Source organism: Lutra lutra, chromosome 1, assembly GCF_902655055.1.
Source record: "Lutra lutra chromosome 1, mLutLut1.2, whole genome shotgun sequence".
In the NCBI taxonomy this organism is placed as follows: domain Eukaryota; kingdom Metazoa; phylum Chordata; class Mammalia; order Carnivora; family Mustelidae; genus Lutra; species Lutra lutra.
In genome coordinates, this window is record NC_062278.1 from 109,903,030 (window position 1) to 109,930,793 (window position 27,764).

Here is a 27,764-nt window from a genome sequence, read left to right on the forward strand (position 1 = left end):
TAAGGATAAATGGAACATGTCTCAACATGCCAAATTACATGTTAGTTCTCCCCCCCCTCCTTGAGGGGGAGGAAATCACGAATATAAATCATGGCTTCCAAACACAGTATTTATCTTCTAAGAATAACTTATGAGTTGTGAAAAATTATATAGTAAGATTATATGGAACATTAAGAATGTACTTTTGAATAGATTATATTTTATTTGTTTAAAGCATAATCCTCACAAACTACTAGCACTGTCAATAAACATACACTGAGGACAAGTAAGAAACTGGGCTGAGAAGGTTCTAGTCATGGTTTTTAAACCTCAGAAAGTTTATTCAACTGCAGAAATAAGGCATACTGTGAGCAATACAAATAAGGTAACTGTCACAACATGAGTTTAGACAAGTAAAATAGGAATTTAGTAGGCTTTTGTAATTTAAAATAAGGAGAGAGTTCTGGTAGTTTAAGAGAATGTTAGCAACCTCCCCTCCCCGCAACCAAATCATAACCAAAACAAACAGTGTGTGCTTTGTTTCTAAATGTAGGCCCTTGTAGTTGGCTATGTGACCATTAGGAAGTCCCTTAGCTGTTCTGAGGCCTGATACTCTTATCTGTGGAATAGGTTTTTTTACTCTGCTTTGGTTAGAGGATTGTTAAAAAGCTCAACCGAGACTATTTGCCCAGGTGCCTGGGTGGCTCAGTTGGTTAAGCATCCAACTTAAGGATGATGATCTCAGGTTCCTAGGATCGGGGCACCATGTGAGGCCCCACCCTCACCAGACAGTCTGCTTATCTCTCTCCCTCTGCCCCTCCTCCGCTCATGCTCTGTCTTTCTCTCAAATAAATAAGTAAAATCTTAAAAAAAAAAAAGGATGTATTTCCTTCATATCTCATATCTTACAAAATACCATATATTTTGTTAGGGGGTTATTTTTTGAAGTAATATTCTTAGATTGTAATTAAATAAAAATTTAATTTTTCTTTTAAAAATAAATCAAAGAACAAACTCCAGTTACCAAAAAAAATGATCTGCTCCATTTTAGGCAGGCATAATCGTTATGAAAGGTGGGATTATGAAGTTTGTTATCATACACAAGTGCAATTACTATGACTTTTACAAAATCAGTAGGGATTTTAGTTTGCCTCATTTTCTGTGTGCTCTCTATTATCTATAAGCAAAATAATTTGTCATTTTTTTTTTAAAGATTTTATTTATTTATTTGAGAGAGAGACAGTGAGAGAGAGCATGAGCGAGGAGAAGGTCAGAGAGAGAAGCAGACTCCCCGTGGAGCTGGGAGCCCGATGCGGGACTTGATCCCGGGACTCCAGGATCATGACCTGAGCCGAAGGCAGTCGTCCAACCAACTGAGCCTCCCAGGCGCCCCTGTCATGTTTTTGATATAATTTACATCACCCAAATATCACACGGATACCATCATTAAGAACTGATAAGGGCAATAAAAACAAAATTCAGAGTACTGGGTATTTGATGCTTAAGAAAAAGGGGGGCTGGGGGCACCCGGGTGGCTCAGTGGATTAAGCCTCTGCCTTCAGCCCAGGTCATGATCTCAGGGTCCTGAGATCGAGCCCCACATCGGGCTCTCTGCTCGGCGGGGAGCCTGCTCCCCCCCGCCCCTCTGCCTGCCTCTTTGCCTACTTGTGATCTCTGTCAAATAAATAAGTAAAAAAAAATTAAAAAAAAAAAAAAAAAAGAAAAACGGGGGCTGGAGTAAGGATGGGGGTAGAAGAAACAGCTGGATCATGTTTTCTCAAAGTGTGACACTAAAATATCCAGGCCACGCCCCAGACCCACCAACTCAAAATCTGGGGCCAAGGAAGGAATCTGCATTTTTTAAACTTTTTTTTTTTTTTTTTTTTTTTTTATTTGACAGAGAGAGATCACAAGTAGACAGAGAGGAAGGTAGAGAGAGAGAGAGAGGGAAGCAGGCTTCTTGCTGAGCAGAGAGCCCGATGTGGGACTCGATCCCAGGACCCTGAGATCATGACCTGAGCCGAAGGCAGCGGCTTAACCCACTGAGCCACCCAGGCGCCCCAGGAATCTGCATTTTTAATGAGCCCCTGTGGGAACTCCTGTACACTCGCAACCTGGTAGCTACAGTGCCTTAGGGTAGAAGACTGCATGTCCCAGTGTTGCTCTTATTTTATCAATTTAGGACTTTGTCCTTCACCCCAGTTCTCCCAAGGACCTCTGTATCAGCCCAGTGTGTGTGGGGTCTTTTTATTTTAGATCCACAGTCCCAATGGCAGAGTGTAGGGGAAGTAAGTCTAAGATACACAGGCAGACATCAGGGAGGAATCCTCCCCAAAAATACCTGGTTTCTGGTTCCTGCCTCTCTCTCTCTCTCTGGACACCTGAGGGCAGATACTCCTGTATCTCAGGGATCAAACCTCCCCTTTTGGGGGACAGAGGGCTGGGTAGCCTGGGACAAACCTATTTCACCATGGAGACTAAGGCTTCCTGTCTGCCAGGGCTGCGAGAGGACAAACATTCTCCTTAAACAAGCCCTCTGGATAAGAAACAGGATTGAGGGGGAACTATGAATAAAAGAGACTGAACATGAAATAATTTTCCTTTACACATGATATAACAAATACAAGGTTTGTTAAGTATTTCAAATACCAAATATATGACCTCCTTCATCCCTCCTCCTCAATTAATGACGCCTGCAGAAAATCGGGAAGATACTGTTTAAAAAACACAAAACTAAAAAAACTTTAGAAATAAAAATGCTATCCAGGCCTAAGTGCACAAACTGGCAGCCTTGCAGAGTAATTTTGCCCCAAGAAGTTTTGTTTAGTCTGCAAAATGTTGCTGTTGTTTTCAATTTGAATTAGTTGCCAACTTAAAACAAAACAAAACCCACACAACCTGGAATTTTCTTTGTTTTTTTTTTTTTTTTAAAGATTTTATTTATTTGTCAGAGAGAAGGAGAGAGAGCGAGCACAGGCAGACAGAATGGCAGGCAGAGGCAGAGGGAGAAGCAGGCTCCCCACCGAGCAAGGAGCCCAATGTGGGACAGGATCCCAGGATGCTGGGAATCATGACCTAAGCCGAAGGCAGCTGCTTAACCAACTGAGCCACCCAGGCGTCTCCCAACCTGGAATTTTCACATGAAAATCCAATTTCTGAATTCTCCTGAAGAAGTACAAGGCTGTTAACAAGGTAATAAACTGGCAAAGCTTAGTGGTAGCTATCTCCTTCAGATGAGCTCCCTATTGAAACCAAGGCCCGCTATTGAGACACTTGAGTCAGTGTTTGCCTCTTGGGACCTATGTATCATTGGTGTTCATGGCTCTTGGCCTCACTAGGGGAATAACGACTAACCAGCCAAATTATGTAGTTCTTTATGGTGACTTTCACAGCAAGGGGGAAAGGGAATCAGAATCAGACAAGAGGGGCACCTGGGTGGCTCAGTGAGTTAAAGCCTCTGCCTTCGGTTCAGGTCATGATCTCAGGGTCCTGGGATCAAGCCCCGCATCAGGCTCTCTGCTCAGCGGGGAGCCTGCTTCCTACTCTCTCTCTCTGTCTGTCTCTCTGGCTATTTGTAATCTCTGTCTGTCAAATAAATAAATAAAATCTTAAAAAAAAAAAAAAGAATCAGACAAGAATGTCTGCTTTCTTTTCAGAGTTTCATCTAGAAATAAAGTGACCTCTGAGTAAATCCTGGGATGTATGTGGGTTGGACCAAGCCTGAGGAAGGTATACTCCTACATCCTCCCTCTCCCGCCCCTTGGCCCCACACCCAGGGAGGGCAGAACAAGAAAGCGAGGAAGGAAATACCAGTCACCATCTTGAGACCCTTGGTAACATCACTGACAACTCCCTACCTATATGTCTAGAGAGACTTGAAATAAAAAGATGGGTCTCCAGAACACCCTATATAAAGGAAGGCCACAGGCAACCAAAATTCTAGAATACCCAGATAATGGATTTACAAGGCTGGGACCTAAGATGTTAAGTTTGGTGTTTTTCGAGTAGGTTCCCTTTCCACTTCAGTTTATTTGATGAATGAAAGACTTTGGGCAAGTTATTCCTGATGTCTCAATTTCCTTATTGAACATAGGACCTACCTGGAGTGAAACCATAAGATTTCTATCTCCAAAGTAGGTAATTACAAACAATGTCTTTAGTTAATTCCCTGTTAAAATATGTTAAAATCAGATGAGTGATAATATGTTTTGTAATTTAGCAATCCTCCCTAGTACGTGAGTAAAATGTTAATTAAGTATTTGTGGGTAGCATAAACCAGGGTTCAGTGCTAGCAAGGAGTATCCAGTGAGAAGCCACAGCCCTCAGTGAGGGTCAACAGATTGTATAACCTGGTTCCGTCAGTCTTCAACCTCCATAATGGGGGGATGGTACTAACGATCTCTCCTTTATCTACTTCATAAATCACCTGGAGTACCTCAAGAACAGGGTGCTATATAGATGGGTCACATTCCTGTCATTTGTCTTACCTCGCAAGACGCCTCAATGCCATGAGAATGTTATAGGTCCCTGGGAAACACGACTAACTGCTTCCTTTCTCCTGGCGCAAGGGAGGGGATGAAGGCAGTGAAAGAAGCCCAGATCAGCACCCACCTCTGTTCTGATGGATACTGGTTTTCAGGCATCATCTTTGGCATCTGCAGGGGCTGATGTGGTGGCCGGGGGACCGCAAAGGTTTGCTGCTGTGGTCCAGGTTCAGGAAGCGAGTGAGGGGCGGGGGCGGGGCCCACACCTGGTACTGGGCCCGCTGCAGGGGCATGTGCAGAGGTGGGCAGAGTTGCCTGGGGTGGGGGGAACAGGGAGTTCTGATGGGTAGGTGACAGGGGGGTGGTGGGAGGAGTTAATGGCTTGAACCCAGAGGGAGGCTTCCGATCATAGGCACTGTAAACAGAAAGAGAGAAGGAACCATTAAGCCACGATGAAGGCATTAGCCTGGCCGCTGGTCTGGCAGGACAACTAGGCTGGGTGGCAGGCCACATTGCCAGGAAATGACAGCATTAACATAGTTAAATTGCTGGCAGCCCCCAGGGAATATTTGTACCTCTGAAAAGTGACAAACACACTGCGTCACAGAGACTTGTTTAACACTTCTAGTGATTCTTCTCAACGATAATTTTAGCCTCTGTTTCCGGTTTCCTTTTTCCCCCTTCTAAAAGCACTCTCCATATATGCCATGTGTAGGGATGGATGGGGGGGGCAGAGTTTGTGCCCTGGGGGGTTTCTGGCCCCCTCTCCCGAGGACTCCAGCGTCCCCAGGAATTAGGTTCTCTGTGGAAGATACATTTCTGCCATAACATCGCTTGAGTTAACGACTCTTCTCCCCCTTTCCCAGGCAGATCTGTGTTTATCTTCTAGAGCAAAGACTGATTTAAAATTAAAGCTTCATTCCTGGGGCCTGGATATTCTTAAGTAAAGGGCACAGGCACAGGGACTTTTTCATATATTCTGATTTGAAGATTACTTCTTTGGTGCTTAAAGTTCACATTAACATATGATAGACTTGAAGAAGTATATATTCCCTCCCTAGAAGCCCCAGATCAAATATCCCAGTATTCAGGGTTCTTTCCCTCAGGAGGGCTCAGCACCCCCTGCGCTCAGTTCCCCTGCAGAGCCTGTTTCACGGTTTAGCTTTTCATGTGCAGCACAAAGGCCCCCGTTTGTACCAGCCCCCACCTAGAGGACGACATCGCCATGAGAGGCGACTCTGAGCTCTACTCTAAGTGTCTGCTAAGGGTCCTTGAAGTAGCTGGCCGGGGGGCTCCTTTCCGGCCGGCCCTTCTCTGGGTCCACTTACCAATAGCTGTAGAGGCACTTTTCTCCATAGTTAGCACCGAGAGCCTGCTCGTGGCTGCAGGATGACAGCTCCGAGGAGGGGCTGTGCAGCTCCCGTTTGATCTTGGTTGGAGGTGGGGCGTGAAGCACCACTGCAATCAGAAGAGGGTTGGGGCCCAGGAGTGGGGGGGAGGCAGAGAGAGGATAGCTGATTAACAGCAAGCACAATGCTTTCCTTCTGTAACCCCTGTCACCAGTGGATGGTTCTTGGAAGTCACATCAAGTCACATGCGGGGGAAAGCCAAACGCTGAAACACAGAGCCTTCCATCTAAAACCAATGAAAAGCTCTTTCAAGTAGGAAGTCATCATCTGACACTTTTAATTAGCCGTGTCTTTATTCCCCCATATCTGTGGTGTTGGGTCTACTTCCTTAAAATTCCTGCAGGGGATGGTTCGTCCAGAAAAATGCAGGTGCGACAGAATACCAAGGGTTGCAGAGATGGAAGAAATCTGTTTCCAAAAGGAACAAAACAGCCATAGATACACTGGGAGACAGTACACATTAACTTACCAAAGGCTTGAAACTGCTCTGGTAAGTATATTTCTTATTCAGAGGCATATAAATTAAATATTTGACTTTTTAAAAGTCCTTCCTCAAGCAGCTCTAAATATCAGCTCTGAGTAAGAAATACTGAGCTTTAAAGGCATTTCAAAAATTTTAAGAGCAAAGACATACAACAATGGACCAAACCTCAACCTAGCTAAGGCTAACTGCGTAAGAACAAGACCTGGAAACCTTTGTGCTTATGTCTGCTCTGTGCCTTTCCTACAGACCAACCCCTGTGGGTAGGTTTTCATAACCAATCGTTTCATATAAGTGCCAATTACTTCTCCAAAACTGATGAAACAGTACACAGAGCTCTTGCGTAACGTTCGGAAATCAAGTGCATATTCCTTATGTGATTCCGAGAGGGCAAAGTTTTTCAAATCAAGGTGACTTACAGGGTAGCAAAATGAAACAAAATAAAACCAGGTTTGCCTTTTCTGTCTCATCTAGGAGCTGACTCATTTTAGTGAGGGCATTTTACCCAAAGTAGAAGGACAAACTCTAAAAGACGCTACACCACGGGGGCTGTTTGTTCCTTATGAGTTAGGATTGCTGCTCCCAGTCCAGCTCTCATGAAGGGTGGGAGAGAGGCGAGTTAAGTTTTGTGCTAGCAACTCTCCACCCTATCAAAGGTCTCATTAGATAGCTAACCACCATCACTGCCCTGGTATCCCACCAAAATTGAGGTCTGACTCAGTGCTCGCCCCTAGAACACTTTCAGGAGCTTAGTTCATTCTTAGTGATGATACCAGGCAGAATTAATGAAACGATCATCTGTTTTCTGCTGAGAAGACTGAACAATCTTGCTCAGGTGCCATCTACAACCCCAAGTTCAGGTCTCCAAAGTGAACAAATGCAACAGATGACTCTATCACAGATGACAAGTTTATAAAGCAAAGTCCTGCCAGTGACTGACTGGAAAGGACAGGTTTTTATAATTCCTTTCCTACATAATGCCAACTGCTTTTCCTAAATACATGCAATAAGTTCGGAACTGGAAGACTATATTTAGAAGTCATTAGAGTCGCTCTCGTGATTTTTTGATGGTGACATCATGGCAGCAACCCTCAATTGTTATCAAATGTTTTCAGACATTCAGACACAGAAAATGGCTAAGCTTGTTGTTGTGAGAATGTTTTTAGTACATGAAAAGGGAGAGTCAGACAACTTGACACAGAAAAGCACTTCTCCAATGCAGTGGTATTCTGGTGGTTCTCAGCACGGTCGCTTTGTCATTGCCTCTCCTCTCATTAGCCTTCTGCCATAAAAGTTTTGGAAAAATCATGAGGGAAGGTTGAGATGCCCTGGTGTAAACACAAGTTACATGTCCTTGAAAAGTCTACTTTTCTTTATCTAAAGAAAATCCTTTATCATCATGACTTTACTAAACTACATTTAGAAAGTTAAAAATTTATGGTATCACTCAATTTTCCTATTTCAGGTTTTGGAAACGTATTGACATTTTCACAGAATTATTTAAAAAGTTACCAGTTCTGCTGACAAGACTAACTCCAGAGGGTAAGCCAAAGTTGTCCGGAAGGAAACACTTTTCTAATGGCTTCAGGAAGAGCATATACCCATTTTGAAAGAGAACCTAAACTGACAGCTAAGCCTGATGTCCTGATTTCTTCAGATCTACACAGTACTCTTAGTATGTAACCTATCATTTTGCCTCTAAAGTAAAATGGCATCTTCTACTACCCCCCAAACTGTCTTATACCTGGAATCTTCTGTTCTCTACACAAAGGAGGAGTTCAAGAAATATCTGGTGAGTGCTATGGTCTGAATGTTTGTGTCCCCCTCCAAATTTATATGTTGAAATCCTAATCCCCAGTGTGATGGTATTGGCGGGGGGGGGGGTGTGTGCTTTGGGAGGTGATTAGGTTATGAGGGCAGAGATATGTGAGGACAAAACGAGAAGAGAGCCTTCACCTGCCCATACTGGCACCCTGATCTCAAACTTCCAGCCTCCAAAACTTTCAAAATAAGTGTCTGTTGTTTATATGTTATCCTGTCTGTGGTATTTTGTTACAGCAGCCTGAATGAACTAAGACAATGAGTGACTGATTGTTTCCAATTAATTCTTAACCTTGAAGGCTGGGACCGCTTCTACCCTACAAGGCAAGGCAGTGTTAGTCATAAATATGTTTTCCCCAGGAATGAAACACTGCAAAGAGAGAGAAGAAAGTAGAACATGGCCAGAAGAAGAATTGAAAGTTCCACAGGTCAGTGAAAAGACAATCATTAGGGGCCGTTGGAGTGGTAAGGAAGGAGGCTCAGCTCTCCAAAGGGACTGCTGGGCCAGAGGATGTGTGAAGGAACCTAATTATGGCATGCATTAGTCAGAGATAGTGGTGTATTTAAAGCAGGGACTTAGAAGCCCAAGGACTGCTCCTTGCTTTCAGTCTGCTCCCTCCTTTGTAAAATGAGATATGTGATGCTGCCTTGAGAAATACAGAAAATGGCACAGCACCTTACAGATGGTGCTATGATGTTGTGTAATTACACACTGTGCTTTCAAAAATAGAGTATTTAACTTCGCACAGGCAACTTCCTAAATGATGACAGAGACCTAGGACTACAAAGCATGGCGACGTACTGGAAAGAAGAAAGGTCACGAACTCCTGAGGAAGTTGGCAAAGAAATGCTGAAAGAGTTGACTATGTAAGCGGATAAACATTTTCTACAATTAGAAATTTTGAGTTTAAGCTCAGAGTTACAGAAAATGGGCCCAATAATCCCCGCTGAATACAGACAACCTTTGCTGTCGTAAAGATACCATTCATTCATTCATTCATCCATTCACCCACTCACTGAGCATCTTCAATGGGCCAGGCATCTTGGAGATGCTGGGGACAGGATGTATGCCCAACAGTCATGGCCCCTTTTTCATGGCATGCACAATTTAGTGAGGAATCTGACTTCTAGCATCATCTCTTAGATGCACTTACAGTTAGACCAAGACCCCACAGTCCTCTTCATTCAGAGCCCTACATTTATAAGGACTGTGAGGCCCAAAGGAATTAAAGTAATTGCTCAAGGTCTTGGAGCTGCTATTAGAGGGGAAAGAAAGCAAGTGTTTCTGTCATTTCAGTAATCAACGGTACTGACAGAAATGGGAGACATTTTGCTCACCCACTTTGTACACTAAAAATAGAGGACATGAAACTTTTTTTTTTCCCAACAAAAACAAAAATATCACATTACACCTGGTGGAGAGAAAGTACTCTAGAACAAAGAAAAAAATGAATTAAGTACTAAAACCTCTGGAAAAGAACAAGGTAGCCAGACAAGAAAGAGGCAGCCAGACACACCCGTTAGCATTTACTTTGTGATAAGTTGCTCTTACATACATTATTTTAGTCCATCTTCCCAACACAATGAAAAAGCTACTTCTAGTATCTCCTTTTCATAGGATAGAAAACCCAGGCTCAAAAAGGTAAGTAATCTGGCATAGTCTCTTAGCTGTAAGTGGTCAAGATTCCTACTTAAACAGTGCTTAGTGACTCTACCATATTGCCTCGTGAGAGAATCTGCAAGAAAAAGACTAAATTCAAAAAGTATTAAAAGAAATGGGGGAAGAGAGAGAAGAAAGACACCACCAGAGAAGAGAGCAGAAGAATACTTTTTGCCAGCTCTCAGGGTCTCTACCCTCAAGTTTACTCTGCAGTCTCCAGCGGGAGACACACCTGATACACCTGCATCCACCCAACTTATACCTTTCTTGTCCCTAGGCCACCAAAATGCCCAAGATCCCTCTTTCACCCCTACCTCGAACCAACATCTCTTGACTGCAGTAGCCTTTACTTCTTATCAGTCCTTGCCACCCATTCCACCTAAAAGATCTCCCCTCCCTTCTATAATCCAGCTGACCAATATTTTCTGCTTATTAAGACAGCCATAGGAATTTGAAGACCTGGTATCTTCCACAGCCGGTCACTGACTGGCCAGATCCCACCTTATGGCCATGGATACCATCTCTCTGCCTCTCCTGAAAGTGCTTCTAGACAATTCCCTCTCAATGCCACCTGTGAGGCAAGAATACTTTGAGTGAGCTATGTGGACTCTTACTGAACTTCAAAAACTCTGTTAAGGATCCATACACTATGAGAGTCTCTGCTTGTCAGGGGTAGGAAAGACAAGAATTCCTGTTTAACCAGATTTAAGTCTGTATCTATGAATGTGTACCACAAAGTACAATATATTGCTTTGTAGACCACCATAACACCATTTTAAATCTAGATATTATGTTCACAGATCAATCAACTTAACTTTATAGTTGGTTTTCTTATTAGGGAACTCTTTGGGAGATTTTTCTATCTGACACAAAAATCAAGCCTGAGGGACTCCTGGGTGGCTCAGTTGATTAAGCATCTACTATTGTCTCAGGGCATGATCCCAGGTTCCTGGGATCAAGTCCCACATCAGGCTCCTTGCTCAGCAGGGAGCCTGCTTCTCCCTCTCCCTCTGTTTGCTGCTCCCCCTGCTTGTGCTCTCTCTCTCTCTCTCCCCGATAGATAAATAAACAAATAATTTAAAATCAGCCCCGATCTTAGCCAATGCAATAAGGCAAGAAAAATAAATACAAGGCAAATGGATTAGAAAAGGAGAAATATAACTGTCATTATTCAAAGATGGCCTGATTTGGTATGTAGAAAATACAAAAGTATCCTCCAAATATAGGAATCAGTTAACTAACTTACCAAGACCAATGGCTATAAGCCTAATACAAAAAAGAACCATTTCTGTATACATGTGAAATTTAAAAAATAAATTTACAATAGCAACAAATGACATCAAATGCCTAGGAGCACATCTAATAAAAGACACGTAAGATGCCTAAACTGAAAACTATAAAACACAAGAAAATAAAAGAACTCTCAATATATGGAAGGATATATCATGTTCATCATTTAGAAAGCTTAACATTATAGCGATATGAATTCTTCCCAAATTTATCTACAGGCTCATTGCAACCCCAAACTAAATCTCAGCACTACACAGAAATGAGAATAAAGACACCCCAATTACATTGACCAACATGGAATCTCACAAATACGCTTAGTAAAAGCCAGACACAAAAGAGTACATACTGTGTAAGTCCATTTATGTAACATTCAAAAGGACAGGAAACTAATAGATGGTGTTTAAAGTCAGAATGGAGGTTACCCTGAGGGTAGTGCCTGTTCAGGGGGCATAAGGAGTCTTCTTGTGCTCTGGTAAGTTCTGGGTCTTGATCCAAATGCTTGTACAGTTTGTGAAGCTTTATGATCTATACATCATATCAGTCAAGTTTCTCTGTTTTTGTATTAAGTTTTTTAGTTTAATTCCAGTATCGTTAAGATACATGGTTATTTTGGGAAAACTATGGAACACTCCACAAATTTGCGTGTCATCCTTGAGCAGGAGCCATGCTAATCTTCTCTGTATCATTCCAATTTTAGTATATGTGCTGCTGAAGGGAGCCCAAGTTTCTCATTTTTAAAGCAAGCAGCCCTGCTCAATAGCATCATTGAGTTAATACTTATTAAGAATTCTCAAATTTTAGAAAATCTTTCTTCTTTGATGGTATAGAAACAGTCTTCCAAAGAAATAACCCAATTGTTTTGAAATAGAAAAAATAGACAAACTGGCCTATTCAAGAGAAGTAATAATTCCCTCTGCTGACAAAATCTGTTTCCTGCCCACAAGTACAGGCTTGTGGACTCTGTCCAAGGCAGTACCCCATGCCAGTGCTGGCAGTGAACCTCACTATTACAGCACATACGATCAAAACAAAGGAAAACACTTTTGTTGAATGTTATGATGAACGACGGTTTGATTTAAAAGGATTTTTTTTTTACTAAGACAAAACCCACCTCCTCTAATAAGGCTTTCCTTCGGTGTCCCCATAGTCATCAGAGTTTCAATTTGCCACTAACTTTGTTGTGAATACATATAGCATTCATGTAGTTGTTGAGCATTAAAGAAATTGCTGATCAGTGATACTGCAGTCTGAGAGGGAGAAAGACTAAGCCCATCATTATTTCTCCCACTTCACACACAGGATTTGCCTACTTTCCTGTCGATGGTCATTGCTCAGGTTTTGTTTTGGGATTTTCCTCTCCCTTCCTCAGTTTCAATACCTTCATCTGGAGCAGACTCCTCTTTTCCAAATGAGTTGTGCAGGCCTGCCCTGGGGGGGAGGACCTTATGTGGTCACACTCGACAGACATGATCTTCTTACTTTACACAGAAAGCTGTGTGTCATGACAAAGTTGGCCAGAACCCCAACACCTGCTTCCAAATGGCATGTCCATGAGGCTACGTCTTAGGTGGCCAGCCTATGTCTCTAGAGCTTCTCATAGCACTCCTGAATGTGAAATGTAGGTAGTCGTGGCCAGAGACTTCTCGAGATTCCGGAGTGATAGTCCTACAGTGAAGGTCTATTCTTAAGCTTTACTATTCCCTTTGCCCCAACTTTAGGCACTGTTCCTTTCTTAGACCACTACCATCTCACCTCATGTCCCTCCATAGTAAGGAAATACGTACTGTTTAGTTCAAGAGTGGGGGGGTGGGAGAGCCCGAGACATCTGCCCGTATTATTCTTTGGTTATGGCAGTGAGTAGAGCACGAGGAAAGAAGGCAGGGGGAAACCATCAAGCAGAAGGACACGGGAATATAAACAGGATGTAAAATGAACCAAAGAAGTCACCGGGAAGAGCAGGTGTAATCTCTTCTCTCCTCATGTACCCTTAACTTGTCAGAGTGCCCCACTAGGCAAAGACCAGAGGGCTTTAAGTCACCAGATGTAGTATCCCTTGGGACCTGTGGTTTGAAGAGCACAACAAAGCCAACAGGCCTACTTTCCAATGTACTGCTGCCTTTCCTTAGCTCTGGCCTTTTTTGGACAAATTCTGAGAAAAGTGCAAACAGCCAGTTAGTAAGAAAAAAGAAGTAGAGAGAACGAGGCTTATTTTTTAAGTTCTACCTTATTACCAGAAGAGGTCAGAAATAGGTCTTTATTTTAGGGCTGAGTAGATTAAAAATTCATTTCAAGCATAAAATATATTCCTAATGTTTCAATATTCTTTGTAATTGCTATAGCACTACTAGTGAATGACAAGGACAGGAGATAATACTCTGTTCTGGGAACCAAGAAGGTTCGAGGGAGATAAAGTGGATAGGTTCTGGCACTTAAAAGAGCATCTGGAAAAGGAGACGCCTCTTGGATTTCCAAACCAAATAAGAAACATGCTCAAACCCATTTGAACAGTTAACATTAATTCTGCCTGGCAAGAGTTTCCAAAAATAAAAATTTGAAATGTTATCAAATGTAGTTAGGGGGCACAAGTTCTAAAAGCAGAATTGGAGGAGGTATGGGAGAATGTGCTGTTTTCTTTAATATCTGACACAGCTAACCTTGCTAAGCGTAAATTTAAAACATTGAATATAGTGAAAAATCACCCATAAATAGTAAAATCAACTATTTAGTAAGCTGTGCTAAAAAAATTTTAATGATTCCCTCAAAAGCCCTCTCCTCAAACATGCGCAAACTATCTCTGACCTAAATATCTCATCTGACTCACTGTTCTTTTATACTAGTATTTTAAGGTCAGTGCAATAACATGGATAGAAGAGTAAGGGAATCAGCAACATAGGACATTTCTGGGCCTAAGGCCAGCATTTTTGTGTGTTGTTTGCATTTCTATGTATCCTTTAAAAATGTAGCGCCCCAGGGGCACTTGGGTGGCTCAGGTCCTGATCTCTCGTGAGATCAAGCCCTGCGTTAGGCTCCATGCTTAGGATGGAGTCTGCTTCAGATTCCCTCTCCTTCTCCCTCCCCCTCCCCCTCCATGCACACACACACCTCTGTTCTCTTCCTTTCAAATAAATAAAATCTTTTTAAAAAGTACCCTCCCAAAACAAATGTCTAGGACCCTTCAAGAAAAGGTCAATGTTATGGGGGAAAAAAAGGACAGAGTGTTGTAAAGAAGATAAAAGGTAACAATAAATGCAAATGGGATTCTTAATTGAATCTAGATCAAAAACAATATTAATATCAGCTATAAAAGACATTTGGGGGACAACTGGGGAATTCTGAATATTACTGTATAAAAATTAATTTTCCTAGGCTATGTAGAATATCCTTAATCTTTGGAGATACACACTAAAGTACTTAGAGGTGAAATTCATGTCTGCAACTTGCTTTTGAATGGTTGAGAAAGAAAAAAATAATCTATACACAGAGAAATGAAGCAAATATAGGAATATGTTTTAGAAATCAATCAATAAGGGGGTGCCTGGGTTAGTCAGTTGACTGTCTGACTCTTGATTTCAGCTCAGGTCATGATCTCAGGGTCAGGAGACCAAGCCCCATGTTGGGCTCCGTGCTCACTAGGGAGTCTGTTTGGGATTCTCTCTTTCCCTCCCCCCTCTGCCCCTGCCCACTGTGCTCTCTCTAATAAGTAAATCTTAAATAAATAAATAAATAAATCAGACAGATATATTCCATCTCCTCTGAGATACTTGGAGGGAAAAAATGCCTTTAACTTATGGTTAACTAACAGGTCAAAAGTAGATGTGCTAAGAACTTCAAAACCATGCATTCACACAAGTAAAAAGTCACCCCTGGCTCATTACCAAATTGGAAGGGTACTATCCTGTTTATCCTTTACCATGTTTGGATAATACAGCTCCAGGAACTAAAATTACACAAAGACAAATGTTGGTCACATTCTAACATCTAAGCCAGTGGTTCTCAAATACTTTTTGGCCCTGGTCCACTTAGAAAGGAGAAAGGAACACCCAAGAGAGGGCAAAATGAAAATCGCCACTGCTACCATCATGACTATGGCCCATGGCCACCTTCACCATTGTCTGGGTAAAAAGACAGTAATTACACAAGTACAATACGTTAACAAAAGTAAAATCTATCAGTAATTCCACATACATATCAATACACACATAACAGAAACTAAAACATATGCCCAACTCAAGACCACAAAGCATTCTTGGGAAAAGATGGAGAATGTCTACCCTTGTAAATATAAATGCGCAACAGGTTTAGAACATTACCAGAACAGCTGGACAACTCCTTAGATTTTATCCCCCCAATCCTCAAGAGGACACAGTGTAGTCATCACCAATCTGTGAAGATTGGCAGAATAAAAAAGAATTAAAGTCCTCTTCCTTGAGGTTCTCTTTTGTTCTCTTTCTTTCTACACAGCTGGTTTGGCTCCTTCTGTCTATAAAGGCTGAGCAGAGCCAGGAGAAACAGCTTGAAATGGGTGGCCTTGGCTTTCGGTGCTCAGAGCATTAGGGAAAAAAGGCACAAAGTGTCTGAAAGGACAGTGTCAATGGACCAAACCAGCTAACCCAGCTGGACCAGCTAGAAATGCAGACGAAAGCCCTAAGTTGTGTTTTAAAGGGATGCTGGCTTGGAGAACCCCCTGTGCATTTGTGTTTTTGGGAATCAAGGATGTCAGCAGGACTCTGGTGTGGAATCAAGGTTCTCTACACAACTCATGGGAGATATGACAAACGCCGGCACGGCCAACACCTAGGTGAGCACACGCACACAGGGACTAGGATTTCAGGGCAGACTCCTTCTGCAGTCTCTGCAGGAACAGCTTCATTTGTCCTGGACAGAGTCCTACATGGAGAATGCAAGGCTTCCTCCCTGGGATAGATTTGGTATCAGAAGGTAAAGGGAAAGTTCTCTTTAGGATTGGCATGGTGGCAATATTCAGGATTTTAGATTGGTGATTAATCACGGTGGTAGGGGTGGGGGTTTACGGTGTTGTTTACTCCAGGTTATTTTTTCCTACTTATCTTGCTGCTAGTCGGGGACCAAGGGACTGAGTATCATCTCCCTGGTGGTATATTTCTGGGCCCCAGGGTACAGAATCAACCCTGAGGTAGCAGAATTCATCAATGAACAATTCTAGAAGCCCTTCCTAGACGGCCAATATTATCTTCTCTACAATAAGTACCACAAGAGCCAAATTAGGAACTGATAAAGCTAGTTCCCAGAACATCTGGCTTCAGGAATCAGATTTCTTCTATGCAGAGGAAAAAACCTATAGTCAGCAAAAGAGAGGCTTCAGGAATCAGAGTGTGGACCCAAAAAAGCCAAAAACAAAAACAAAACAAAACCCAACAACAACAACAACAACAACAACAAAAACCCGCTTTATTTTTCATGATTTAGAGCTAGAAACTTGGGGTAATATAATAAGCTCAAGAAAAAAAGACTTTGACCTTGCTATCAAGACGTGGACTATGGGAAAAGGCAGATCCAACAAATAGGGTTGGGGTTACGCTGGCATTCGGAAAGGACCAATCCAAAAGTGAGATTCAAGTCTTCTGACCCTGCATGAACATGGCCTGGGGAATACCAGACTGAAAGAATAACCAGGGAACTGAGTCTCGGAAAGGAAGAGAGGTGAGGGAAGAAGATAACCTTCTTTTTGCCGTAGGATAGATGAGGTTATACTAAGTATTTGGAAATCAAGAGCTGGCAACGTTTTCGAGGACACAGGCCCAGGGATCATGCTGGTGAGCTCCTGTTACATGGGAAAGGCACTTACTTGCAAGATGGGGTGAGGACTACGTCTCGAGAGCCCACTCTCAGTTCGTGACTGGGGTGGCAGAGAAACACGGTTAGTGGGGACATCAGATTACTTCAGACTTCTGAAAATGGCAACCCAAAGGCCTTGAATACAAGAGTTAGAAATTAAAGGGAAGGAAAAGGAGCTTAGAAAAGCACTGGCCCAACTCTGAAAATGTATAAATAGCATTAGTGAAAAGTGGTATCTGAAATATCTCTAAGTGGCCACCTGCAAAGGCAGTAGAATTCCTCCCAGGATACAGGAATGAGAGTTATTGATAGAATTTCTCCCACCTGGGTTTTAAATTAGACAACGGAATTGATAGCATGAAGCAGTTGAAACCCTGAAGCCGTGCTCTGGAAGCCTCTTCCATTTTCTGTTTACCTTGGATAACCCTAAATCTTTGCTATGGTCTGGAGCTTACGGCGACATGGGTTTAGGCTGGGCCATCCATATTTACTGAGCTCGTAGAAACTTGCCTTCTCTGGGGAGATGCCGGCTGTATCTAGGATTGCCACTGGAGCAACGACAAGGTGTCGTAATGCTCACACTGGCTCGGGAAAGTAGAGTTTCTAAATTTTGTCTTGTATAGGGCCAGTGTTAGGACACTGTATACCCTTACTGCTCCCTGTAATGTGGAATAGATACGAGATAGATTTGACAACAGAGAAATCCAACTTCAAAGATGCCAGAGCACATCTGTAGTTCGAGCTCGAGGGGGCCCCTGGTGGAAACTTCTGGTAGACAGCCCCCGCCCCCTCCAACAAAGCCCTTCTGACAAGGGTAAAAGCAGGAAAAGAGAAAAACCAGTTACAAAACGACTGACATTTCTCTGTGACTGACCTGACAAGGGGTTATACTTTACAGGAAAGAGCTTTATTGGGAGTTCTCTTAGACTGCTAGGATCATATTATTTGAACTATAATGTTTGCATCATCTAGTGACTTCATGTAATGAGGACGGGAATGGGATGATTTGGAGGTTTGCCTCTGCTAGGCTCAGCTCAGTGATGACAACATCCCACAAACAATTTCCTCCCTCCCCTTTCCCCTCTTCCACTGTCTCCTCCAGCAAAGGCAGCAGCTGGCGGGCAGAACCAGCACATGGTATCCCAGAATCAAATCACCAGCTGAAATACTGCTGGTCAAAGATGAAAAACTCAATTTTGCCCATGAATATCAGTTTGGGAGGTCATTGTGTAATACACAACTGTAACCCAAGAGGTGGGCTAGTACCACACAAGCTGACCACTCAGAATATGGGTGGGGGGAGTACCTCTGCCTCCAGGGGGGCTCAAGGCTTTCCCTACCTCTTTACTCCCCCTCCAGAGAGGAGAAAATGTGATCCAAGTGAAGGATGACATTCAGGCTCTAAAGGAGAGATGGGGTGGGGGTGAGGGAACAGCTTTTGCTAGGATGAGCCAAAGTGGTCCTCAAGGCTATTTGCCTCTTCTGTCGTGAGGGGCTGGAAGCTGTTGCCCACCTCCAAAGGCTGCATGGGCCCTGGGGAGAACTCAGGGTAATAACATGCCTGTTGGTAGGCCTTAGAAGCAAGAGTCCTCACGGGCTGTCCAGTAGCAAGTCTGCCAGGGGAAAAAAGTTGGCGAGTCCTGTCTTTTCTTGTTCATCAAGTAGGAAGAGAGTTTCTAAATAGAATTTGGGATATTGACCTTGCCCTTTCTTTAAACTCCATCAGTACTAACAATAATGACACAGATGATTTCTGAAGGGTTCTATTCTAAGTCTGGCTAAAAGAGAAGGAAAGAGATTCTTTGTATGAATCCTCCTTAAAAGAAGTGGTCATGTCGGTAAAAGGAGCCCACTTTGGACGGAAGTACTGAATCAGGGATGTCCTGACTCACAGATGGGGAAGTGTGGGTAAGAACAAGGGTCTATCCCAGAACAGCTCCTCCTTGTTCTCAGCACAAAATCGCAAATCTTTTGAGTAGTGATTTCCAAACAGAAAACCTCTGTTATCAAATCAGGAAGATAATTTAATGCCAATGGCAGCAGAGAGGTTTTTTTTTGTTTTTTCTTTTTTTTTTGACCCAGATAAACTAGTCTCAGATTTAGTTTGAGTTCACACTCTCCACACCTCAGTATTATTTTTGAAATGGCTTGGATCTGTGCAGTTTCTTTTCTTCAAAGACTCATTTATCCTAACAACTTAGGATTATTACTTTAGAATTTGAAAATGGAAACCCAGAGGCCTTGATTAGAAGAGGTAGAAATTAAGAGAGGACAAGCTTCGAAAAGTACCAGTCCCATGTTGACTGAGGTAGGGCTTGTGTATTAACTGAGATGGGGTTCTTCCACCAAAATATTTTGTACAGAACGAATATATCTAATTGCATCAGTGTGTCATATCCCCAAATTTGTGGGCTATTGGCGAAACCAGAGCCTTGGACAGTGAAGGAAAAGGGTTGTGCGAGTACAGAGAGCTGACTCAGAGGAGAGTCAAGATAAAAATAAGTGGTCTTTCTGGCTTTGAAAGAACCACCCCATTTTGACTACCCCTAGGTGGGTCTTTTTAGACCCACAGCCCAGAAAGCAGGTTTCTACCTGGGGCGTTTGGTTACTTTCAAGCTGAAGAGACTAGGAGGATGAAACGGTGACTGACTGGCCTGCTTACCCCAAAAGGAAAATCTGAGCATTATTCATACTAATTCCTTTCCTGGGGCAGCTGCTCCAAGAATTTTAGTATTCAACTTTCACCAATATGATAGACAACCATTTGTTTGATTTCCACTCGTGAGAAACAGGTCTAAAAAGAGAGCCTCTGCGGTAGAGAGGACAGGATGGCTTCCTTTCCTGTGGGCCTTACGTCAACCACAGATTATACCGTGAAGGGCTGCTCACAGCGGGAACACACTGTCAAGAAAAGAGGAAACAGGGCGTTTTTCCTGAATGGGGAAAAAAAGTGCAAAACTAAGCCTTCTTTAACACCGTTCCTATAATTTATTCCCAATTTATGTGATTTCATCTGAACTAGCATTAAAGAAAGGTGTTAATGATACTTGAAACAGGACTTAAGCACTGTGGAAAATTTTATCTTCGAACTTAAAATCTGACAGGAGAAAAATCCAAACTCTAGAGAAATTAGGGAAATCAGCTTCTCTGAGAACCATTCCTCTATTTCTGGCCCTCCTTCTCCTAAAAGCAGAAACTCGGCAAATGTGTCAAGGGTGTCTACACCGTGACTTGTTCTCTAGCACATGCAGTCTGACTGGGAAACATAGCATTAGCTGCACAAAGTCTAAATGCAGCCTAGGAACACTTGGCTTGTATATGTGCTTAAAGGAGAAATCAGAAAATGAGAACTAGTCCTACCTAGTTTTTTCCTATGCATCTCTAAAGTCATCCCAAGGACTCTCAGAACTCTGCTTTTGAGATCCTCTGTTTCTCTGAGCAGTTAGAAGCTGCTGCTGGGGGCTGCTGAAAGATGGGGTGGGAAGGGAATCTGACAAGAGAATGGGGTATGTATGCAAAATACTCACCAAGTACTGGCAGTTTGCAGAGCCCCGGCGCTAGGGCTGCAGCAGAGATAAAGAAACAGAACACGGGGGTTCTCTGCTTTTCGAGAGATTGTTTCCTGTTTTAACAAGAATGTACATTGGGAAGCAGGGGCAAAGTTTAATACTTATCAAAATAGAAATGACATTAAAGCCCATTGCGGCTTTCTCCTCAATCCTCAAGAAATTCCATGAAGAGGGAAAAAAAGGAAAAGGGAGTTGAAGGGTAAAAATCTTCTGACATGAGGACTCCCTGGGCACAGGCACAGGCACAGGGAAGCCATCACTAAGTTACTCCCCCATTAAGAGTCTGATTTGGACACTTGGGATAGGCATTCCAGGATCTGGTCTTCACTGTGGGCAGGGCAGCCCCCATAGAAGACACATCCTTTCCTTGAATCTACCTTTCCTCTGAGAAAAGTATAAAGGACCCTCATTAAGTGCCCTTTCAGGGAGTCACAAAACCTTTCCAGGCACTCAACTGAAAGTGTTTCGGGAAGCTGAAGTTGTCCTCAGCCCCTCTGAAAAAGCACAAATGCCAGCATCCTCTTACAGGGCTGCTCTCTAGGGTCACCTCCTGAGAGGCTTCAAACTCTCTCACAAAAGAACAATCTGCCCAGGCCTGTTTTTTGTTTTTTGTTTTTTTAAATAAGGAAAGGAAGACATTCTTGCAGGCCCAATTTATAGCAAAGGAAACATTTCAGGGGAATAAAAACACCTTCTAGTGAAACACAAATGCAAAGAGCCTCATTCCAGGTGTGAGGAGGAGGAGGCACTCGAAAGAGCTCTTTAAAACCCCCGAGGAAGCTGCACTGAATCAGTATTAAGTTTTGTTTCACTTTTTTAATGGATTGTCCTTTTCATGTTTATCCCATGGCCCTGGTCTAGCCCATGCGGCCCTCTGGGGGTGCTCTCTGAGCTGTTGGCCAAGATGGTGGACGGTGTCTAGAGGGGATATGGCTGAGGCAAGAGTCCCCCTAGAACCTGGCCTCATCTGGGGTGAGGAGGCCGCTCTGGTTTTGGGTTTGTTCAGAGGCAGGGTTCTTTCTGGTACTTCCTGGGATGTTCACTGGAGGGGGCCAGGCATCTGTGCTGGAGAAGGGTCACAGCCAGAGCAAGGCTCCCCTGTAGCTGAGTAAGTCTGGGAAGTATCATTTTAAAATGACATGTATCCGACCACAGTGGGAAATTAAACAGGACAGAGAAGGCCAAGGAGTAGGGAAATTACAGCTTTGTCATTGCCGAGTCAAAATGTATGCCTCGCCAAGAGATCCCGGCGCTGCAGAGAACACCCGATCCCCAGGCCCACAGTCAAGGCTGGAGCGAGCCGCAAAGAGCAGACCGGAACCTTCACTGGGAGCGAGAGCTCCAGCCCCGCGGCAAGCAAGTGGGAGATAAAAGGCTAATATCCTCAGATCGAGTCTCAACACCCCTCTATCCAGGAAAGCTACACCACCCTCTTCTGTTAGCAGCCCCTTCAGACAGCTCCAGTTAAAACGGGAGGAAAAGAGAGGGGACTGGCCTCCGTGGTCAGGCGCAGCTCTGCCTCTGAAGCCCAGACCATCCATCCGGCAGTTGCAGGGTTAAAGCCAGCACTTAAAAGAAAACTGGAACCCCATTAAGCCCAGGCTCATTAAGCCCAGGCTCGGAGAACTGGGAGCAGCAGGGAAGCCAAAGGAAACTAATTTTGGAGGTTCTCCAAGCTGCCAATCACAAGCATATTTCTAACAGTCCCAGTGTTGTTTGAGTTGCTTGTTTTTCCACAGGCTGCACAATAGGGTCTGGTTATTCATTGAAAAAGTCTGCAAGGGAGCCCCGCCCTCCATTCACAACCAATTTGGAATGCTCCATTCAGGCAAGAGGGGGACTAGGCAGCTCAGCTCGCTGGGGCGGACGGAGCAGAGCCCAGCTGTCGCCGCAGGGACGCTTGCTCGCCCAGTGCGCTGTGTTTATGTAAGAAATTCAGACACTGCAGGCGCCTGCCTGCTCTGCTCCCTCCCTGAGATTCAGAAGGCCAAGACCCTGGCTGAAATCCGCAAGGATGGGCAAGTGGGCTCCAAGTAAGGTCGGCAAGTGCCCGCCGGCAAAAGAGGGAAAGGCGAACTACCTTGCGTTGCCCCGTTCGGAATCCGACTGTAGCTACCAGCTGAGAGAAAAGACTTCACTGGTATTTCTCCTGCCCCCAGACAAGCTGGTTAGCATTAGAGGACAGCTCTCTATGGAAGTCAGCCTTTCCAGACTCTGCTTTTCCATTCACTGCCAGTAGCTACATGGGGAGCCACCTGGCATCCTCCTCAAGGGAGAGGGTCTCCGGAGACACTACTAGATTCTCTGGCTGCAGGGGGGGGGGGTAGGGTGCGAGCTACCTATTGAACAGCTTCACAGTTCCTTTCCTGGCTTCACATCCGGCTTGAAAGGTTTATAATCCTCCCCACCCCCCCCACCCCCGCCCATGCCCAAGAGACATCAAAAGGGAAGAGCACGGATATCTTGGGGTTGGCGGGTGCAATCCACTCCAAGGACAACGCAAAGTACAAGGCTAAAACCTAGTTTGGTTTCTTAGAGATTTTTTTCCCCAAATCTTCAATAATTACCCTGAAGATCTGATGAAGCCAGTCTGACAGCCAGAGTTTATTTCAAGAAAAGCATCCTACTTTGTGAAAATCAAATCCACAAGATAAATCAGCTCTTGGGTGGTTTCCTTTTTTCAGAACATATTTGGCTATTTTCAAATATCTCCTCTCTACCTCTTCTCTTCGCCTTCCCAGCCCCCTCCCCCACACTAGTGAACTCGGAGGGCAACACGGGATGCTTTTCTCTACAGCTTTTCTGACCACAGAACCTCCATTCAATGCCTTGGCCGCTCTTCAGACCAGTGGCAAACTCCTGGTCTCTTAAGAGCTAGATCTTACCCTGCTCCCTGGAGTCTTTGCACCCTATCCTGCAACCTTCCCCTGAGGTTTCCTCATTCTGGGCAGGGGAGCCCCCCTTTGTTTGCTTTGTGGGGGCTCTTCCCTTAAGAAGAGCTGCTACTCCCTTGCCAAGCCTAAAGGAGTACTTACATTGTGGTTACACACACACACACACACACACACTCTCTCTCTCTCTCTCTCTCTCTCTCATTTGCGCCCACCCGCATATACACTGGGGACCTAGTATTTTGCCCCTCCTTTAAGCCTAGCCTCTTAGAGGGCTGGGACAATGATAGAAACTGACGACCAAAGCCTCTGTTAAATGAGCTTGATGAGTTCACAAAATGAATTTTTAAAAAAGCAACCTAATCCGGTACTGGCAGCAGCAAGCCTGGCACTTGTCCAAGAGCTGGGAGCTGCAACATGACAAGACTCTGAGCTCCTTGGATTCCAAGTGGAGAAGCACTGTGTGCCAGGGCACAGATGGGGCCCAAGCTGCCTCAAGGGCAGCCGTGCGCCCGAGAGGGGGCTGTCAGCCTCTGAGGCTGGTTCTACTTTACCGCCATTAAAACTCGAGTCACATGTGGAGGCTACAGTCCCTTGGTAGAGAATCACACACCCCACCCAAGCCTACCACCACGAACAGTTTTCCTGAGACTGGAATGAAAACAATGATACCCCTAGATGGTAGAAATGGCAGATAATACAAATCTGCAGCTCTGTCGTGCGGCCCATATCTTAATCTTATAAAACTAGAAGAATGCTGAAAACAGGGTAGATGGTAATTTCTCAAAGGATACCAGGATTTTGTTAGCTCTGGAATTTACATAAGTGATGTGCCTGGGGCAGACACACATGTAATTCCCCGTCCCAAGTTCTTGCCAAACACAAAGGACTGGAAAGGTTACTGGGTTTTATTAGAGGGCTAAGAGCAGAAAGACATCAAAGAGGAAGAGAAAAAGTCATTGTTTTTAATAAGCCTAACTGAATTAAAGTCAGAGAAAATAGATTTCTTGTGAACATATGGCTCTCTTAGATAAATGGGGACTCTAGGTCTTGGATCCTTAAGAGTCTGGTCTAAGGATCTTAGAGGCTATCAAAACAGGAAGGATTTCCAGTCGCTTAGCACCCTCTCTGTGGAAAGGTAGTGGGCTAGAACAAAGACTCTGAAAGATACACTGTAGCCTGGAGTCACATGACCTCTTCCCTCCACATCCCCCCACCCCCAACACTCCTGTCTTCTACCTTCCAAACTTCTGGCTCCCAAAAAGGACAAACTGATAGCTTTGAGTCCCCCACATCTCTCATTTTCCAAGTGCTTAAAGTGCCTACTGTTACTTTCTTAGCTTCCAAACAAAAAGACGTAGGGACCATCTTTTCAAGTAGAAATGGTCCAAGACCACAGAGCAAGTAAACTTAAGAGTTTTGCTCCAAATGGGCCCCAAATGATGTGCATTCACTCTCCAAAAGGAAGGCTCTGTCTCTACTCTATCAACTTCACATGTAGTTAAAAAAAAAAAAAAAAAAAAAGTCCAGTTGAATAATTTCATATTAAAACAGGATTAAGATCAATGTGTTTTAGGCTCAAGGGCTGCCTTTTTCCTGAGCTACCTACTACAATGTATTTATGAGAAGTCGATTTTATCAGTTAATTAGCCAGTCCTTAGGAAATTACTTGTACTTCCTCTGATCGGTCCATTCTTTTTGAAACACAGATCTAAAAAAGAACACTTCAAGGGGAAAATGAGGTCATTTGGATCTTCAAACAGTTCTCTAAATTATATTTGCTATGGAGGCCATGGTTTTAAAATAAGATTTTTATCAAGCCTTTTCCCCACTATAAAATATTTTTGTTATTCAAGATGCTGACAGGTAAACATTCACAATATTACAATTCAAACAAATGAGTGTAATTAAAAGAAAATTAGAACTGAAATTTGCATTTAAAAAATACTATTGATATATCCTAAAATCTAGTAATACCCTTAAGTGCCAAGTCAGTCCAGAAAAATTAATGTAAGCTCCCCCTCCCCAAACCTAAGCACTTTGAGTTCCAATCTTATCCATGGTTTTGATTTATAGTTAATTCTATGAAAACGTACAGTAAAAACGTATACACATCTAACCACTGACCCAGATTCCAGGTATGCAGCTCTGTGTTAACAGACGTATTTAGCTATACGCACATTTATATGGATATATATGTACACAAACTTATTTATATTATACAGGATGTATACAGATAAGTCTTGTCTGTATGTACACTAGTGTGTCTTATAGGAAAGATGTCAGTTTTATAATTTTTCTGTTTTATAGATCTCTTCCAAATCCTAGATGGAAAAACTCAAAGCACCAAGATATTTAATAAGTTTTTCAGGATCACGGAATGAAGAGAACTGAGGTGTCAAATTGGGTGGCCTATAGTCTCCCTAAGTCTTTTCTGAGGGCTGGCTCTAGGTTTTTGGAATCGTTAGGGAGAGCCTGGACCACACCTGCATGTGCCGATACCCCCCAGCCCTGCAGCTCTGTGAGAGCTTTTGTAAGGATAATATTTTATAATTTCTTTTTCTCATTTCACCTAACCCCTCCCCTTTGCCCCAAACTACCAGTCAGTCTCTCCAGTTATCTGGACCTTATATTATCCCTTCTGTAAAATGAAGGGGTTAGGAAGGCTATGTCTACAAGGGACCTGCAGCCCAAACAATCTAGGACTTCAAGGTTACTTCTCAGGATCAGAGGACAATGGGGGGCATCGGCAGAACCTCTATCGTCTATAGGTTGCACTTTCTGTTGCCTTGAATTTGATCTTTAAGAGTTTCCAGATGGGGGGATACTTTGCTAATGTCTGTATTTGTGAGGTAAGGTGAAGTCTATGTAGCTAGAAGTAAGCTGAACATTTCTCTAAGACTTACAAGGACAATGGTTTCATTTATTCAAATCACACTTATGGATAGATGCCTCTGGGTAGGAACCCAAATCTGGAAAACTTACAAAACATAATCTCTTTAGAAGCTGAGCTCATAGCACTTACTGAAAAAAGTAAGCCATAATCTTCAAAACTGACATTCTAAAATAAAAATTACCACATCACTTAGTATTTCTTTTTCTCCCATACACACACACACACACACACACACACACACACACACAGACTCTCTCTGCCTTTGCACCCTCCCACACACACTCTCTCTCTCTGCCTTTGCACCCTCCCTCACACACACACACACACACACACACACACACACACAGGAAAATTAATCAAATCATCTTAAAAGGACCAAGTATAATCAGTGTGGCAGGCCACAGAAGAATATTTGTTACAAATGCTTTTGCTACTATAGGGAAAAGGTTTACTTTACTGGGCAAGTGCAGTTTGGTTTACAGTTCACTGATTGGCTGATTCAAATCAACTCATAAGGTTTTATTAAATTTGAATGAGTTTCTCCTCCTCCCCTAGAATAATCATGGGCTCTTCCAGAAGGTGACTGCAGTCAAAGCTGATCCTCAATCCAAGGCTGTGAGAGGTGCTCCCAGAGAAGTCTGCCCAGCACCCCCTCCATCTCCACTGTCAGTCACAACTGCAGTCAAACCAGTCGCAAACAACAGGAAAGGCGAACAGCTCAAGAACATCCCACCCCAACCTTGTACTCTTACTTAACTTCTAAGGCAAGCTGATCTGCTTGAAGCCCTCCTTCTTAAAGCTCCATCTCCCGAAATAAGAGTCAGAGAAGGGGAGAGAATTATTAAAACACCTTTTGAGGCTACTCCACCATCTGTTTCATCCTTAAAGAACAGAAAAGCTCAACCTTAAGAAGTTAAGGCAAAAAGCAAACAAAAGTAAAAAACACATCCCACTTGGTAAGCAGAAACCTCTCAAAGCATCTCCATTTTAGGTAGGTATAGCAATTTAATTGAAGAATTTAGCACATTCTATTGGCTGAGTGGGAATTATTTCTAAGGAGCCAAAACACATTTATTGATTCCTTCACTTTAGCCTATTCCTGCAGATAAACATCTCTCATCTCAAATATAAATCTTGTTTACTGACATCTTTCTCTAATGAGCATACCTTTGCTTCAGCACATGAAATCAATTTGAATGCAGTCATCTCAACTCCCTCTTAACTCTTTGGGTTACAGAGAAACAAACAAAAGTGTCATAAAAGCATTTCAAAGAACTTCTGCCAAGAAAGCCACCTCCCAAGCAGACTGCGGTTTATGCTGCTCTGAGCAGAAACGGGAAAGGCTGGGCCCAGTTGTCAACACAGAACAAAGTGGGATTACAAATCCTTTTATCTTGCAACACACACACACACACACACACACACACACACACACACACACACACGGACATACACACACGCACGCACGCA

General features: G+C 43.4%; 1 protein-coding gene, 1 long non-coding RNA gene and 1 other non-coding gene across 3 annotated transcripts in view; 1 reads left to right on the top strand and 2 right to left on the bottom strand.

Annotated features, from left to right (window-relative positions):
- The window catches only part of ETV5 (ETS variant transcription factor 5), a 59,129-nt gene that overhangs the window by 25,850 nt on the left and 5,515 nt on the right, over positions 1-27,764 (bottom strand). Inside the window, exons 6-7 of the mRNA XM_047732316.1 lie at positions 5,792-5,921; positions 4,591-4,878 (exon numbers count right to left, since the gene is read on the bottom strand). Of these exons, the coding sequence (XP_047588272.1) occupies positions 4,591-4,878; positions 5,792-5,921 (418 nt within the window). The remainder of the gene's footprint in view (positions 1-4,590; positions 4,879-5,791; positions 5,922-27,764) is intronic.
- LOC125101818 (uncharacterized) lies at positions 3,956-27,225 on the top strand. The gene is made up of 6 exons (XR_007127932.1): positions 3,956-4,112; positions 7,819-8,145; positions 8,412-8,602; positions 8,924-9,041; positions 25,709-25,931; positions 26,850-27,225. It is a non-coding gene; the product is annotated as an uncharacterized LOC125101818 (long non-coding RNA).
- LOC125089623 (U6 spliceosomal RNA) lies at positions 11,739-11,845 on the bottom strand. Its single transcript, XR_007123998.1, has one exon. It is a non-coding gene; the product is annotated as a U6 spliceosomal RNA (small nuclear RNA).